Raw genomic sequence first — 15191 nt, forward strand, 5'->3', positions numbered from 1 at the left:
GAGTGCTGTGCCTTGGTGATCCCCCCCCCCCCCCCCAATTTAATAATAATCTTTATGGAGTCAGTACTTTGCACCGGTATTCACCAAGGAAAATGAAAAATGAAATGAAAATCGCTTATTGTCACGAGTAGGCTTCAAATGAAGTTACTGTGAAAAGCCCCTAGTCGCCACATTCCGGCGCCTGTTCGGGGAGGCTGTTACGGGAATCGAACCGTGCTGCTGGCCTGCTTGGTCTGCTTTAAAAGCCAGCGATTAGCCCTGTGAGCTAAACAGGAGAGGGACATGACAGATGTTGAGGTTAGGGATGGATGATTAAATACTCTAGGTCATGTCGGCATAAGGAAGGGGAAGGTTTTGGGTATTCTAAAAGGCATTAAGGTGGACAAGTCCCCAGGACCAGATTGGATCTATCCCAGGTTACTGAGGGAAACGAGGGACGAAATAGCTGGGGCCTTAACAGATATCTTCGCAGCATCCTTGAGCACGGATGAGGTCCCGGAGGACTGGAGAATTGCTAATGTTGTCCCTTTGTTTAAGAAGGGTAGCAGGGATAATCCAGGGAATTATAGACCTGTGAGCTTGACGTCAGTGGTAGGCAAACTGTTGGAGAAGATACTGAGGGATAGGATCTATTCACATTTGGAAGAAAATAGACTTCTCAGTGATAGGCAGCATGGCTTTGTGCAGGGAAGGTCATGTCTTACAAACCTAATAGAATTCTTTGAGGAAGTGACAAAGTTAATTGATGAGGGAAGGGCTGTAGACGTCATATACATGGACTTCAGTAAGGCGTTTGATAAAGTTTCCCATGGCAGGTTGATGGAAAAAGTGAAGTCGTATGGGGTTCAGGGTGTACTAGCTAGATGGATAAAGAACTGGCTGGGCAACAGGAGACAGAGAGTAGTGGTGGAAGGGAGTGTCTCAAAATGGAGAAAGGTGACTAGTGGTGTTCCACAGGGATCCGTGCTCGGACCACTGTTGTTTGTGATATACATAAATGATCTGGACGAAGGTATAGGTGGTCTGATTAGCAAGTTTGCAGATGATACTAAGATTGGTGGAGTTGCAGATAGCGAGGAGGACTGTCAGAGAATTCAGCAAAATATAGATAGATTGGAGAGTTGGGCAGAGAAATGGCAGATGGAGTTCAATCCAGGCAAATGCGAGGTGATGCATTTTGGAAGATCTAATTCAAGAGCGGACTATACAGTCAATGGAAGAGTCCTGGGGAAAATTGATGTACAGAGAGATCTGGGAGTCTAGGTCCATTGTACCCTGAATGTGACAACGCAGGTTAATAGAGTGGTCAAGAAGGCATACAGCATGCTTGCCTTTATCGGACGGGGTATTGAGTACAAGAGTCGGTAGGTCATGTTACAGTTGTATAGGATTTTGGTTAGGCCACATTTGGAATACTGCGTGTAGTTCTGGTCGCCACATTACCAGAAGGATGTGGATGCTTTCGAGAGGGTGCAGAGGAGGTTCACCAGGATGTTGCATGGTATGGAGGGTGCTAGCTATGAAGAAAGGTTGAGTAGATTAGGATTGTTTCCGTTGGAAAGGTGGAGGTTGAGGGGGGACCTGATTGAGGTCTACAAAATTATGAGAGGTATGGACAGGGTGGATAGCAACAAGCTTTTTTCCAGAGTGGGGGTGTCAATTACAAGGGGTCATGATTTCAAGGTGAGAGGGGGAAAGTTTAAGGGAGATGTGCGTGGAAAGTTTTTTACGCAGAGGGTGGTGGGTGCCTGCAACGTTTTGCCAGCGGAGGTGGTAGAGGCGGGCAAGATAGCATCATTTAAGATGCATCTAGACAGATATATGAACAGGCGGGGAACAGAGGGAAGTAGATCCTGGGAAAATAGGCAACAGGTTTAGATAAAGGATCTGGATCGGCGCAGGCTGGGAGGGCCGATGGGTCTGTTCTTGTGCTGTAATTTTCTTTGTTCTTTGTTCTCTTTCTTTATTATTGTCACAGGTAGGCTTACATTAACACTGCAGTGAAGTTACTGTGAAAGTCCCCTAGTCGCCACACTCAGGCACCTCTTTGGGTACACGGAGGGAGAATTCAGAATGTCCAATTCATCTAACAGCACGTCTTTCAGGACTTGTGGGAGGAAACTGGAGCACCCGGAGGAAACCCACACAGACACGGGAGAACGTGCAGAAACTTGCAGAGACAGTGACCCAAGCCAGGAATTGAACTTGGGACCATGGCACTGTGAAGCAACAGTGCTAACCACGGTGCTACCATGCTGCCCAGCCGTAGTGGCATTAGAGGCAGCGTTGTAACGGCACTGTCTTGTTGGCCCCAATAACAGTTGTCCTCTGGTTGGTGGAGCATGAGAGGGCGTGTTCCCTATCATGGCTGGGTATTCCTTGGTCGTCGCTGCCTCCTCAATGCAGTGTGCAGCTGCTAGCGCCTTTAACGTACTATCCCCTTTCGTGTGACCCACCAGTCTAATCAGGGATGGGAATTGGGAATTCACTGGGATGTGTTGGGATTTGTCCCAGCAGTTGGACCCTAGGGAGGAGTATGGAGAGATTGTTTTCAAGCATTCTGTAAATAGTTACATACATAGAAGGGTTATTGGGTTATGGGGATAGTGAGGGTTTAAGTGGGCCAGTGCAGACTCGATGGGCTGAATGGCCTCCTTCTGCACTGTATGTTCTATGTTCTATAGGAGCAGGAGGAGGCCTTTTGCCCTTCGAGTCTGCCCCGTCATTTATCACGATCATGTCTAACCTGCACATCTTTGGGTTGTGGGAGTGAAACCCACGCAGATATGGGGAGAATGTGCACATTCCACACGGACAGTGACCCGGCGCCGGGATCGAACCCAGGTCCTCAGCGCCGTAGGCAGCAGTGCTAACCACTGCCGCCCATGTTAAATGAGATGCTAAGAGATCATTTAATATGTGGCATTAATGATGAAGCAATACAAAAGAAGCTTTTGGCAGAATCGGAAGTATATTCTCTATGGAAGATAGACCTGAGGCAGAACGGAAAGTTATATCTGTCAATGTAAAAGCGGGCAAAGGGCCACTATCACAGAGATTGCTTCAGCCATGGAGAACATGGAGAAGAATGCCCAGGAGTCACAAAGTGCTCTGAGCAGCACAGTCCACCAGTTAGGGTGGGAAATCTCAAGCAGCAGTTGTGCCAGGAGTGAAGGCGCTGGTCCAAGCAAGGAAATGAAAATGGGAACTGGAAGAGTCAGCAGGTATAGAAGATTAAACCCACAACTTAGGATGGACTCAGAGTGTGCAGAGTGTTACAGATGTGCGGGAAGCCAACTCCAGACATGTGCAGATTTAGGGCGGTTGAATGCTTCAGCTGTGGGAGAAAAGGCCATTTGATCCTTGAGTGCACGTATAAGCAGAGCCTGCCGGGCACGTGTAGATCGAACAGTAAAGCACCTGTATTCCGTATGGAAGATGGTCCAGAGGCGAAGCGGAGAGTTGTATCTGTCAATATAAAAGCGAGCAGAGTGACCACTCTCTCGGATATATGATAAACAGAATGGTGTTACTGATGGAAGTGGACATTGGAGATTCAGCCATTGTGGTGGGGAAGCAAACCTACCGACACCTTCAAGAAAGTCCACCCCTGCGGTTGAACAACACTGGGACCAGGTTGATGATACACAGGGGGGAAGCCATAAAGATAATAGGCACAACGATGATCCCAGTGAGCTACTGACAGCAATCTACTCAGCTGCCTTTAGTCATGGTGGCTGTTCAGAAACAAAGCTAATTGGGCCATGACTGGCTCCATAAGGTCAAATTAAATTGGCTAGAAATTTATTTGATGCTGGAACATGAAAGAAGGTTGCCCGCTGAAAATAATCAGCAAGCACCAATTTGATTTCATGGAAGACATATGAAATGCCATCGGTGCCCTACCTGTTGCCTACCCACTTATTCCTGCTCCGACTGCAATTTTACCAATGGTAGGGGAGTGTCGGGCACTCCAACTATCTGTGAACCAACTGAAGCCCTAAGTGGCCAATTAATGCCCACATATTGGCCTCACCGTGCTACCATTGATGATTTATCCAGTGGAAAAAAAAGCCCACACCAAATCACATGCCAATTCTCACTCTGCAGGTAGGTGCACGGTAAAGTGGGGTTTGGGGAGTGGAGTGAGTACCTCCGTACCTCCTCAATGGGCTCCTTGGGGTCATCTGAGGTCCCCCCTCAGGTTGTCTCTGCTCCACACCTCCAGGCTGTCTATTCTGGCTCTCCAACCTCCATCACAGCGCCATTCTCGCCTGTCTCCAGCAATACCAATCCCCCTAAATTTCCCTTTCACTCCAGTTCTGGCTCCTCGGCATTTGTTTGCAGACGAGGATAAGCTCATGTTATAGTCGCAGCACTGGCCATTGCTCCCAGTGGCTTTGCTGGAAATAGAACTGCCAGTCATTTGTTTGTCTAGCAAATCTCATAGGCAGGACTGCTTGCCCAAATGGGAATGAAAGTCTCACTTTAAAATAATCAACAGATCCCTGAGCATTAAATGTCTGCAGGGCTTTCCCCTGACATTTTCACCAAGTGGGACAAGGACCCCACACCCTGTTAAATCTAGCTCATTGTTTAACATCATCCATTTTGTGGGAATAGCCTCCAACAAACTGAATGAATCTCAACAAAAATATATGCTGTACACAGCATGGAGTGAGAGAATATTGCTAAGAGGAAAAAGTAGGAGAACAACTACTACAGAGTAATCATGTTAAACGCAGTTTGATTAACTTTTCATTTTGAATGTTTAAATTAGGTTTGCGGAAGCGAGCTCCATCTGTTGGCAGCCTAGGCTGTGCAGAGACCGATACGACAGAAATGCAAATTGGAGATCGTGTGGTTGTGGTTGGACAGAGAAGTGGAATAATACAATTCTATGGGAAGACTAGCTTTGCACCAGGTAGGTTAATTGGATTTAATAAGCAAAATAATAATAATCTTTATTGTCACAAGTAGGCTTACATTAACACTGCAATGAAGTTACTGTGAAAAGTCCCGAGTTACCACATTCCGGTGCCTGGTCGGGTACACAGAGGGAGAATTCAGAATGACCACGTTATTTAACAGCATGTCTTTCGGGACTTGTGGGAGGAAATCGGAGCACCCGAAGGAAACTCACGCAGTCACAGGGAGAACATGCAGACTCCACACAGCCAGTGACCCAAGCCGGGAATTGAACCTGGGACCCTGGAGCTGTGAAGCAAAAGTGCTACTCACTGTGCTACCGTGCTGCCCATAAATAAACCTATACTTGTTACAAGAAGTGAAAGTATGCATCTGCTTTCTTTAAAGCATTTGTAGATCTCAAAGGATATGTTGCCTAACCTCTTTCTTGCTCACTTTCTGTGCTTCTCCTAGCCTTGTCTCTGATCTTTGCCAGCTCTGCCATTCTGCAAATATCTCTCTTCTCTCCTGTTGCTCTTCCTCCTCCCTCACCATTTCCAAACTGCCAATAATAATAACTGCATTTGTATAAAACTTGAACATAGCAAAAGGTCTCAAGGCACTTCACAGGAGCATATTAAACAAAGTTTGACACCAAATCACAAAAAGATGGGGTTGGTCGTGGGAGGCAGTACTGTGGCGGTTACATTACTGAACTGAGCCGAGCCCAGAGTAATGCATCAGGCTCCAGGAACACAAGTTCAAATTCCATCACAGAATTTCCAAGCCCAGTGAAAAACTTGCCTCAGTAATGATGGTCATGAAACTACCTAGCTCCTCCTTAAGTGAGACAAAGTTAGGAACAGAATGATGGCGGGAAGGGATATGTACGAAGGTGGGAGAACAAAAGGTAGAGACCATACCACCTTTCCGCTTCCATCCCAATTATGTTCATCGTATGAAGGCCCATGGACAGCCTTCCACTCTGTTGCCAATAGAGGCAATTAAGTGGCAATTAACACCAACTTAGGGATCTGGTCCTTAACCCAGCAGTGTGTGAATGGTACTCACAATGTGATTTGCCTGACAAGCAAATCCTGGCAAGTTTGCTTGCCAGCTCCCAGTGGGTGGGTGCCCTCTTTAAAATTGGCACGTGGTGCCTGATTAAGCATCCGGAAGTGGGGAATTCAGCCTGCTAATAGCCACTCTCCCTGCCCTTGCTGCCAGCTTCCCTTCACCTTCCTTCCCCAGTGACTCCCACATCACGATTCCTGCCATCACCTAACTAGGGCCTGGGCCTCGGGTGGGTATCATTCCAGAAGGCATTTGAAATAACTGCTGGCCTCTGATTAGCCAGCTATTTAATTTTTACATTGATTTTTCCAGGCAAACATTGTCCTCAGGAACTAACTCTGGCTTTAACATTGATCCCTATGAGTAACCATGCTTCACTTAAAGAAGTTTAAACTAAATAGACAATTTCCAGGAACGTAATCACCACTTTAAGTGCAAACTACCTTTAGCACCTCTCGCTACTCCTCCATTGTTTCTAAATTGTCAGACTGATCCTGTAGTGAATGAACAAAAGCAGAATATGGCGACGACCGAAGTCATTGGCGGAGTAGTGGGTGGGAAAAGCAATTTTTAAACAGCCATCACCAATGTGGCTTTCTCTGTCGTATTATGCGGGACATGAAGAAAGGAAAGGCAAGGGCTGGATTCCATGACATCGCGCTGGTGGGATGGGCTCTGATTGAGTCTTTTCAAGATCATGCCACCATTTTTAAAGGCCGCCACAGTGCACAAAAATTCTCTTCTCCTCCCACACACCACCCCACCATGCAACTCCTCCCAGCACTGCCGCTGGTAGTGCCTGGGCATGACTCTCTCCCTCCTTAGCGCTGCACTCACCTGAACTCCTCTGGAAGGTCTGCTCGCCAGGTGGACACCTTGGGAAAACAATCGGGTTTCCTGCTGGCCTGCCCTCTCCCTCTGACCTGAATGGACATTTTTATGGGTGGAGGAATGATTCAGGCATAAAAGCCTGATAACGATATGTCGATGTATGGAATTGAGGTTGCTGACATTGAACATTGGGAAACATGTTATGTCCAAATCAGACCCGAACAGTGGATAGGATACTGGACCGAAACTCCAATATTTTAGATTATTTGTAAGGCTACGGAAGGAATGATTCACTCCAGAGTGATTGCATGAAGAAATAAGGATTTGTGTTTCTTTAAAACAAAACTTTAAAAACTACTCAATTCCCCATTAAACTGCATACTGGTCTGAAACATCAATATTTTAGTTAATTTGTAAGACTGTGCAGAAGGAATGATTCACTCCAGAGTGATTATATGAAGAAATAGGGATTTGTTTTTTAAAAAAAACAAAACTTTATTACGAATACAATCTTGAACTCTTTAACTTCAAACCCGAAAAGAACAGCTTACAATTACCCCTTAAAAATTACTACTCAATTTCCCATTAAACAACAAGAAAATAAACATACAACTCTCAATCTATCTTAAAATCAGCATGGCATAGTTTAATACTTGCTTTATAAAACAGATTTGGCCCCTGTTAGAACCCCTTCAGACTGAATGTCTTCAAAAAGCTGGTTCACCTGCCGAGTTTCAGCCTCTTTCTTGTCCCCTGATGAGACTGCTCTGCTTTAAATATTGTTACTCTTTTATAACTATCCTACTGTGATAGAATTGTGGACTCAGTGTCAGACAGATCAGACTTCACCTCTTCTCTCACCAAAGCCTTCTGCAAAACTGACTCTGCATTCATTGGCTCCACCCAGCAATGACATCATGTCCCCAAGTTGAAAAACAAATTAACTCACCAGGTTGAAAGTACATTAATTCTCCAGGGACTTTTCCCAGTCAAACCACAGTACATTAGCTCAGACTGAAACTGCATTCCTTTGATCAATTTCACCTTCTGGCTCCTAGAAGCTCCCAGGCCTTTACAAAACAAAATCCTTAAAAAATATATCAACTGCAGTTAAACACACTATATCGCTAGGTTCTTAATCTGTAAACTGTCCCAATAGTTAGAAGCCAATATTCTAAAATCCTCCATTCGTCACAATTGGCTGAATGGCAGGAAGCAGAGGGTGAATGTCAAGGGATGTTTATCTGACTGGAACCTTGTGTCCAGTGGGGTCCCACAGGGATCAATTTTGGGGCTCTTGCTGCTTATATAAATGATGTAGACATGATTGGAGGAGTATTGATCAATAAGTCTGCGGATGATACAAACATTGGTGAGATGGTAAATAGTGAGGAAGATAGCCTTAGATTACAAGAGGATATAGATGGGCTGATCATGTGGGTTGATCAATGGCAAATTGAATTAATTCTGGATAAGTGTGAGGTGATGCACTTGTGCAGGACAAACAAGGCAAGGGAGTACATGATAAACAGTAGGGCCCTGGGATGCACCGAGGAGCAGAGGGACCTTGATGTGCATGTACACTGGACCCTTAAGGTAGCAGGGCAAGTGGATTAATAAGACATATGGTATCATAGATTTTACAGTGCAGAAGGAGGCCATTTGGCCCATCAAGTCTACACTGGTCCTTGGAAAGACCACCCCACTTAAGCCCACACCTCCACCCTTTATAGCGTGCCTTTATTAGCCGAGGCATAGATTTTACGAGTAGGGAGTGTTGGAACTGTATAAAACATTAGTTAGGCCACAGCTGAAGTATTGTGTGCAGTTCTGGAATCCACATTATAGGAAGATGTGATAGCACTGGAAAGAGCGCAGAGGAGATTTGCCATGATATTGCCTGGGCTGGAGAATTTTAGCTATGAAGGGAGATTGCGTAGACTGGGGTTGTATTTCCAGAGGAGACTGAGGGGGGCATGGCTGAGATATATAACATTATGAGGGGCATAGATGCAGTAGACAAGAAACGTTTCCCCTTGGTGAAGGGATCAATGACCAGAAGGTATAGATTTACGATGAGGGGCAGGAGGTTGGGAGAGGATGTGAAGATACACTTTTTCACCCAGAAGGTGGTGGGAATCTGGAGGGAGGCAGAGACCCTCATAACATTTAAGAAGTAGTTAGATGTGCACTAGTGATGCCAAGGCTATGGGCCAAGTGCTGGAAAATGGGATTAGACTACTTAAGTGGTTGGTTTTGACTGGTGCAGACGCGATGGCCTGAAGGACTTTTCTGTGCTGTAGACCTCTCTGTCTCTATGACTCTATGACAAACTTGACTATTCCTGATCAAACTCCCATGTTCCATCTTCCACAAAAATAAATTCATCCAAAGCTTTGCTATCCGTATCCTAATCCCTACACTGGCTACTGATTGAGACATGCCTCAATCTTTAAATTCTCATCCTTGTTTTCAAAGTTCAAAATCATTTTTTCCCTTCCTATGTCTGTAATCTCCTCCAACCTTACAACCCTCTGAGATATTTCACTTATCCAATTCTGGCCTCCTGAACATCCTTGATTTGAATTGCACCAATGTTGGCAGCTGTGCCTCCAGCTGCCAAGGCGCAAGCTCTGAAATATTTTCCCTAAATCTCTCTATCTCATTTTCCTCTTTTAACATGCTTTTTAAAACCATTTTTTGGTTCAAGATTTTTGTCAGTTTCCCTAATAACTCCTTAAGTGGCTCAGTGTCAAATTTTATTTGATACTTCTCCTGTGAAGAGCCTTGGGATTTTTACTTGGTTAAAGAAACTATGTAAATACATTTTATGTGGCTTGATTTACATAATTCAGATGAGAATGAAACATTAACTTAATTTAGTAAAGAGGAAAATTTAAAAAGACAATGGTAGGCCCGAAAATAATCAGGATATTCTGAACATTAAAAATGTCTATAATCACCCAGCTAGTGATCAACTGATAGTAGCTCAATGAAGACTGTCTTTAAATCAGGTATTTTATATCCAATTTCAGATTTAGAACTAGAGCTTATTAAAATTGAGGAGACCTGGAAGAAATCTCAAGGTAGTAATCAAATAGATTAGTTTGGATAATGTTATAAATCATGAGGGTAAATCCTAAGCTCCTTTGAAGCCATTTATTAATTAGGTAATTAATGTTTTTTGTGTGGGTTTTATTCTATTTAAAAATACTATTTGGGAATGATATGGAATATTTACTTTGGGCCAACGTTTTACTTTGTTGACATCTCTTTGCAAAATTTTAGTGACGATTCAGGGTACCTTTGAGCATATTGTGAATATGGTGGCACGGTAGCACAGTGGTTAGCACTGTAGCTTCACAGCACCAGGGTCCCAGGTTTTATTCCCGGCTTGGATCACTGTCTGTGCGGAATCTGCATGTTTGCCCTGTGTCTGTGTGGGTTTCCTCCGGGTGCTCTAGTTTCCTCCCACAAGTGCCAAAAGACATGCTGATCGTTAATTTGGACATTCTGTACACGTCGTTTAACATGTTTAAAAATATTTCATCATCTTTTTGGGGGTTGACTATACCCCCTTCATCTACATAACTTTGGAACTTCCATTCCCCGTATTCGTCTGCTGTTTCTTTGGGACCTTGTGTCACCTTTGTCCAATTAGCACAACCGTGTCCTAAAGCTCGCCCCAGGTCCCGTTTAAAATCGTCATATTTCTGATGGTCTGTTCTGCCCTGTGCTGTTATCCAGCCCCTGCTCTGTACATTGGTGGGTAACATCTGCCAGCCAGAACCAGGTAATTTCCCCTTTATTAACAGCCTCACATCATCCAGGGTTAGATCGTGGGTTTCCCTTAATTCGTCCATGGTTTCCCAAGAGGCCAAATTAGTATGGTTTCGGCGCAATGGGCCAAGTTTGTCCATTAACATTTGTTTCTCCGCTGCAGTCAGCGGCATTGCTTGACCCGTGTGACTCTTCTCTCATCCGTGGTGGTTTTTAATGTAGTTCAAATTGGTGCCATGGAAGCGGATGCGATTTTTGAATTATACGGGGATGGATAGTCATCATACTGGGCTTATTCATCAGCTAAACTTCCCCTGTCTATTTTCCCCTGTTCTCCTTCCTCCTCAGGGAGGGAGGGTTATAGTGGCTCAGCCACATCCTTCCCTTTGGTTGTTTAGTCCCTCTTTCTGCACTTTTGTTATAGAGGCTCCTTGTTTCTGCTCTGCCTCAGTTTTGAGGCGATTTTTCATCAGAGCAGCGAGTATAATAGCTGCCATCTCGGATTTATTTTTAGTCTGCCCTAGCCACCAAGCCTTTTGCTCAGCTACGGGAGCTTCTGAATCATATCCTTTTTCAACAATCTTTTTGATCCTATGTTAAATAACAGTGCTTTGTATCATGCTGACATCAGGTCCCCACTGAGGGCTCCCTGTTTTGGGCTCCATCGAATCGTCCCGGGGCCCTACCCTTTCCAGTGTTTTTTAACACGCGGCAGTTTATCCTGCACTGCTCCTTGGCATGGTACAAAAGTCCGTCTTTGCCCACCCAATATTAGCGCATTCTAAGTGTTGCTTGTGTCTGCCAGTACTTACTCGCAACTTTCACCCCTTGTTTGGGTCGCACAACGTAGAGATCCGACCGTCTGATATGCAACTTCTGTATCTACGGGTGGTAAATTAAAATGTACTCACACGTGTAGGAGGCGGATCATTCTGTCAGAATCCCGTGGACGACAATGTTCACTGCGCCAAAAATTGTAGGAGTGGTTTCAAGACGTGTGTATTGAGTCAGCTTCCAGGTGGGGTCCTTCCCTGTGGCTCAACTCAGTACAGAGAGCAACAGACACATCAACAGTCTGGATAAGGCGGTTTTATTTTCCCAAGCTTGAATTCATGTACATGAGAGATGATCTTGGCAAGCAACCAGATCTTATCTACTAAACACTGATAAAAACACATCAATTATACAATTTCCAAATTCAATAGCCCACCCCAGTTGGACTCGATCCAATCGCTGAAGCTGTCATGTTTAAACTTATCCAAAACAATTGCGATCAACCCATGATTGAGCCTCATTCAGTTAGCTGTGTTGACAAAAGACTTGACGTCAATCCTAATAATCCTAAATTGTTTTTCCCCATTTTAGCATTCTGCACACCCATTGTTCCTGTTTACTCCATGGATTGTTTCAGAATGACAGAATATCAGAAGTGACTTCCTTTTCACTTCCAGAGGATATCGGGAGCAGATAAAAACTTGCTTACTATGTAATTTGCTGATCACACATCTCATGTGTCTCAAATACATGGGGCAAGTTAGCTAGCCCAAATCCCATAATGCATTGTGGCCGCTGCTTGTAGAGTTTGATTACTTATTACTGCTATGTCCTAAAAATACATGTTTAATGGTTAATAATGATTACTGGGCATACTTTCTATGATTAATCTCACTAACCGATGTAAAACTACTCTCGTGGCGTCCTAGCTATTCAGTTTTAAGAGGTTTTCCCGCTGGACCCCCCTTCAGTTCCCATTTGGTTAAATTACGCCCAGCATTTTTGTTTCTAGCAGGGTTGAAGTCCATATTTTTGCCTGTGTAGGAATTTAAGGCATATCCAGATTTCACCTCAAATGTGCTATGTCAGAAATTCTGTCTGCTATCATGCCAAGCTGAAAAGCGCTCACTCCCTCAGTGCCAGATATTTGTACATCAGGAAGTAAGCCTGGAAAATGCCATCCATACTGGAGTATTTAAAGTTTGCAAAACGGGAATCCCATTAAAGATAGCGGGCCAGCAGGAGGCATAAAAAGATAATTCGGGCAGCACTCATTTGGTAGGATGTACGAACTGAGATGAACGTTTCATGATCTTCTCAGCAGCTGTTTTTCAGGAGGCAATGTGTGGTGAACCACTGTGTACACCTGTATTAGGGGATGTAAGGTAGGACCTGTACTACAGGTTCGCCGGTAGCCCCTGCGGCTGGCTCCGCCCACAAGGAGCCGTATAAATATGCGTGTCCTCCATTGATCTGCCATTTCGCCAGCTGCAGTAGGAGGCCACGCATCTGACTGCAATAAAGCCACAGTTGTACCCAATCTGAGTCTTTTGTGCAATTGATCGTGCATCACAATGCTTAAAACATGAGCTTCAGAAAAATCTGTTAGTTGCGACAGCTATAGATTCAAAGTTCACGGCACAGCAAGGTTGAACTGTAGCAGACAAAGTGACCTCAGCTCTGTACTTTTACAGACTCATTCCGGGAGCCGCAGAGAACTTTTGTCAAATCAACTGTTATGACCATAGCTGATGGTCATAGAATCCCTACAGGAGGAGGCCATTTGGCCCATCGAGTCTGCACCGACCCTTCAAAAGACCACCCTACCCAGGCCCAATCTTCCTCCCTATTCCTGCAATCCCAACCTAAGGGCCAATTTAGCACAGCCAATCCACCTAACCTGCTCTTTGCACTGTGGGAGGAAACCAGAACACTAATTTAACACTTTATTTCTTCATCGCTTATATTTTAAATATAAAAATCTTAACAGGCCACTGCCATTCAGTTTTTAATTCCACCCACTGTGCATCGGTGATGAAAGGAGTGAATCTTTGTGCATGGGTTGCCAATCAAGCGGGTTGCTTTGTCCTGGATAGTTTCAAGTTTCTTGAGTGTTGTTGGGGCCACACTCATTCAAGCAAGTGGAGAGTATTCCATCATGCACTTGACTTGTGCCTTGTAGATGGTGGGCAGGCTTTGGAGAGTCAGGAGGTGAGTTATTCGACACTGGATTCCTAGCGTCTGACCTGCCCTTATAGTCATAGTATTTATATGGCTAATTTAGTTCAGTTTCTGGCCAAAGGTAACACCCCAGGTGTTCCTAATGAGGGATTTAGTGCTGGTAATGCCATTAATTGTGAATGGGTGATGATTAGATTCTCACTTATTGGAGATGGTCTGCTTGGCACTTGCGTGGTGCGAAATGTTACTTGCTTTTTGTCAGCCCAAGCCTGGATGTTGTCCAGGTTTTGCTGCATTTGGGCATGGACTGTCTTAGCATCTGAAGAGTTGCAAATGTTGCTGAACATTGTGCAATCATCTGTTAACATCCACACTTCTGATCTTAAAATAGAAGGAAGGTCATTGATGAAACAGCTGAAGATGGTTGGGTCCAGGATACTACCCTGAGGAACTCCTGCAGTGATGTCCAGGGACTGCGATGACCCACCTTATACAACCACAACCATCTTCTTTTGGGCAAATATGACTCCAACCAGTAGAGAGTTTTCCCCCTGATTCCTATTGACTCCAGTTTTGCCAGGGCTCCTTGATGCCACACTTGGTCAAATGCTGCCAGGATGTCAAGTGCAGTCACCTTCCCCTCTAGTGTTTAGTTCTTTTGTACTTGTTTGTAATGAGGTCAGGAGCTGAATGACCTTGCGGAACCCAAATTGAGCATCGGTGAGCAGGTTATTGCTAAGCAGGTGCTGACTTGATAGTACTTTTGATGACCCCTTGCATTACTTCATTGATGATGAGAGTAGACTGATAGGGTGGTAATTGGCTGTGTTGAATTTGTTCTGCTTTTTGTATATATGACATACATGGGCCATTTTCCACTTTGCTGGGTAGATGTCACTGTTGTAGCTGCACTGGAACAACTTGACTAGGAGCGCGGCAAGTTCTGGAGCACTGTCTTCACCAGATTTTTAGGTATGCCTGGTGATGCTCCTGGAATGCTCTCCTGCACCTCTACATTGAACCAGGGTCGATCCCCGGACTTTTGTGACAATAGTAGATTGGGGGAATATGTTAGACCATGAGGTTACAGATTGTGGTACAATTCTGTTGCTGCTGAAGTCCCCAGTGCCTCATGCTTGCCCAGTCTTGAGTGCTGGATATGTTTGAAATCTATCCCATTGAGTGTGGTGGTAGTGCCACACAACACAATGGAGTGTACGCTGAAGTGAAGATGGGACTTTATCTCCAGAAGGATTGTGCAGTGGTCACTCCTACTGATGCTGTCATGGACATCTGTGGCAAGCAATTTGGTGAGGATGAGGCCAAGTAACTCTTGTTGGTTCCCTCGCCATCTGCCGCACACCCAGTCTAGCAGCTATGTCTTTTCGAACTTGGCCAGCTTCGGTTGGTAGTGGTATCACCTAGCAATCTTGGACAATGAAGACCCCCACTCAGAGTACAGAACATAGTACATTATAGCGCAGTACAGGCCCTTCGGCCCTCGATGTTGCGCCGACCTGTGAAACCACTCTAAAGCCCATCTACACTATTCCCTTATCATCCATATGTTTATCCAATGACCATTTAAATGCCCTTAATGTTGGCAAGTCCTCCACTGTTGCAGGCAGGGCATTCCACGCCCT

The 15191-nt window shown here is 44.8% G+C and overlaps 1 protein-coding gene across 7 annotated transcripts in view; it reads left to right on the forward strand.

Moving 5' to 3' along the window:
- The window catches only part of LOC119974729 (CAP-Gly domain-containing linker protein 4-like), a 513643-nt gene that overhangs the window by 342705 nt on the left and 155747 nt on the right, over window positions 1–15191 (forward strand). For all 7 annotated transcript variants that reach the window (XM_038813915.1, XM_038813928.1, XM_038813946.1 and 4 more), the window contains one exon: window positions 4781–4924. In XM_038813915.1, coding sequence (XP_038669843.1) covers window positions 4781–4924 — 144 coding nt within the window. The remainder of the gene's footprint in view (window positions 1–4780; window positions 4925–15191) is intronic.

Source organism: Scyliorhinus canicula, chromosome 1 (genome assembly GCF_902713615.1).
Source record: "Scyliorhinus canicula chromosome 1, sScyCan1.1, whole genome shotgun sequence".
Lineage (NCBI taxonomy): Eukaryota > Metazoa > Chordata > Chondrichthyes > Carcharhiniformes > Scyliorhinidae > Scyliorhinus > Scyliorhinus canicula.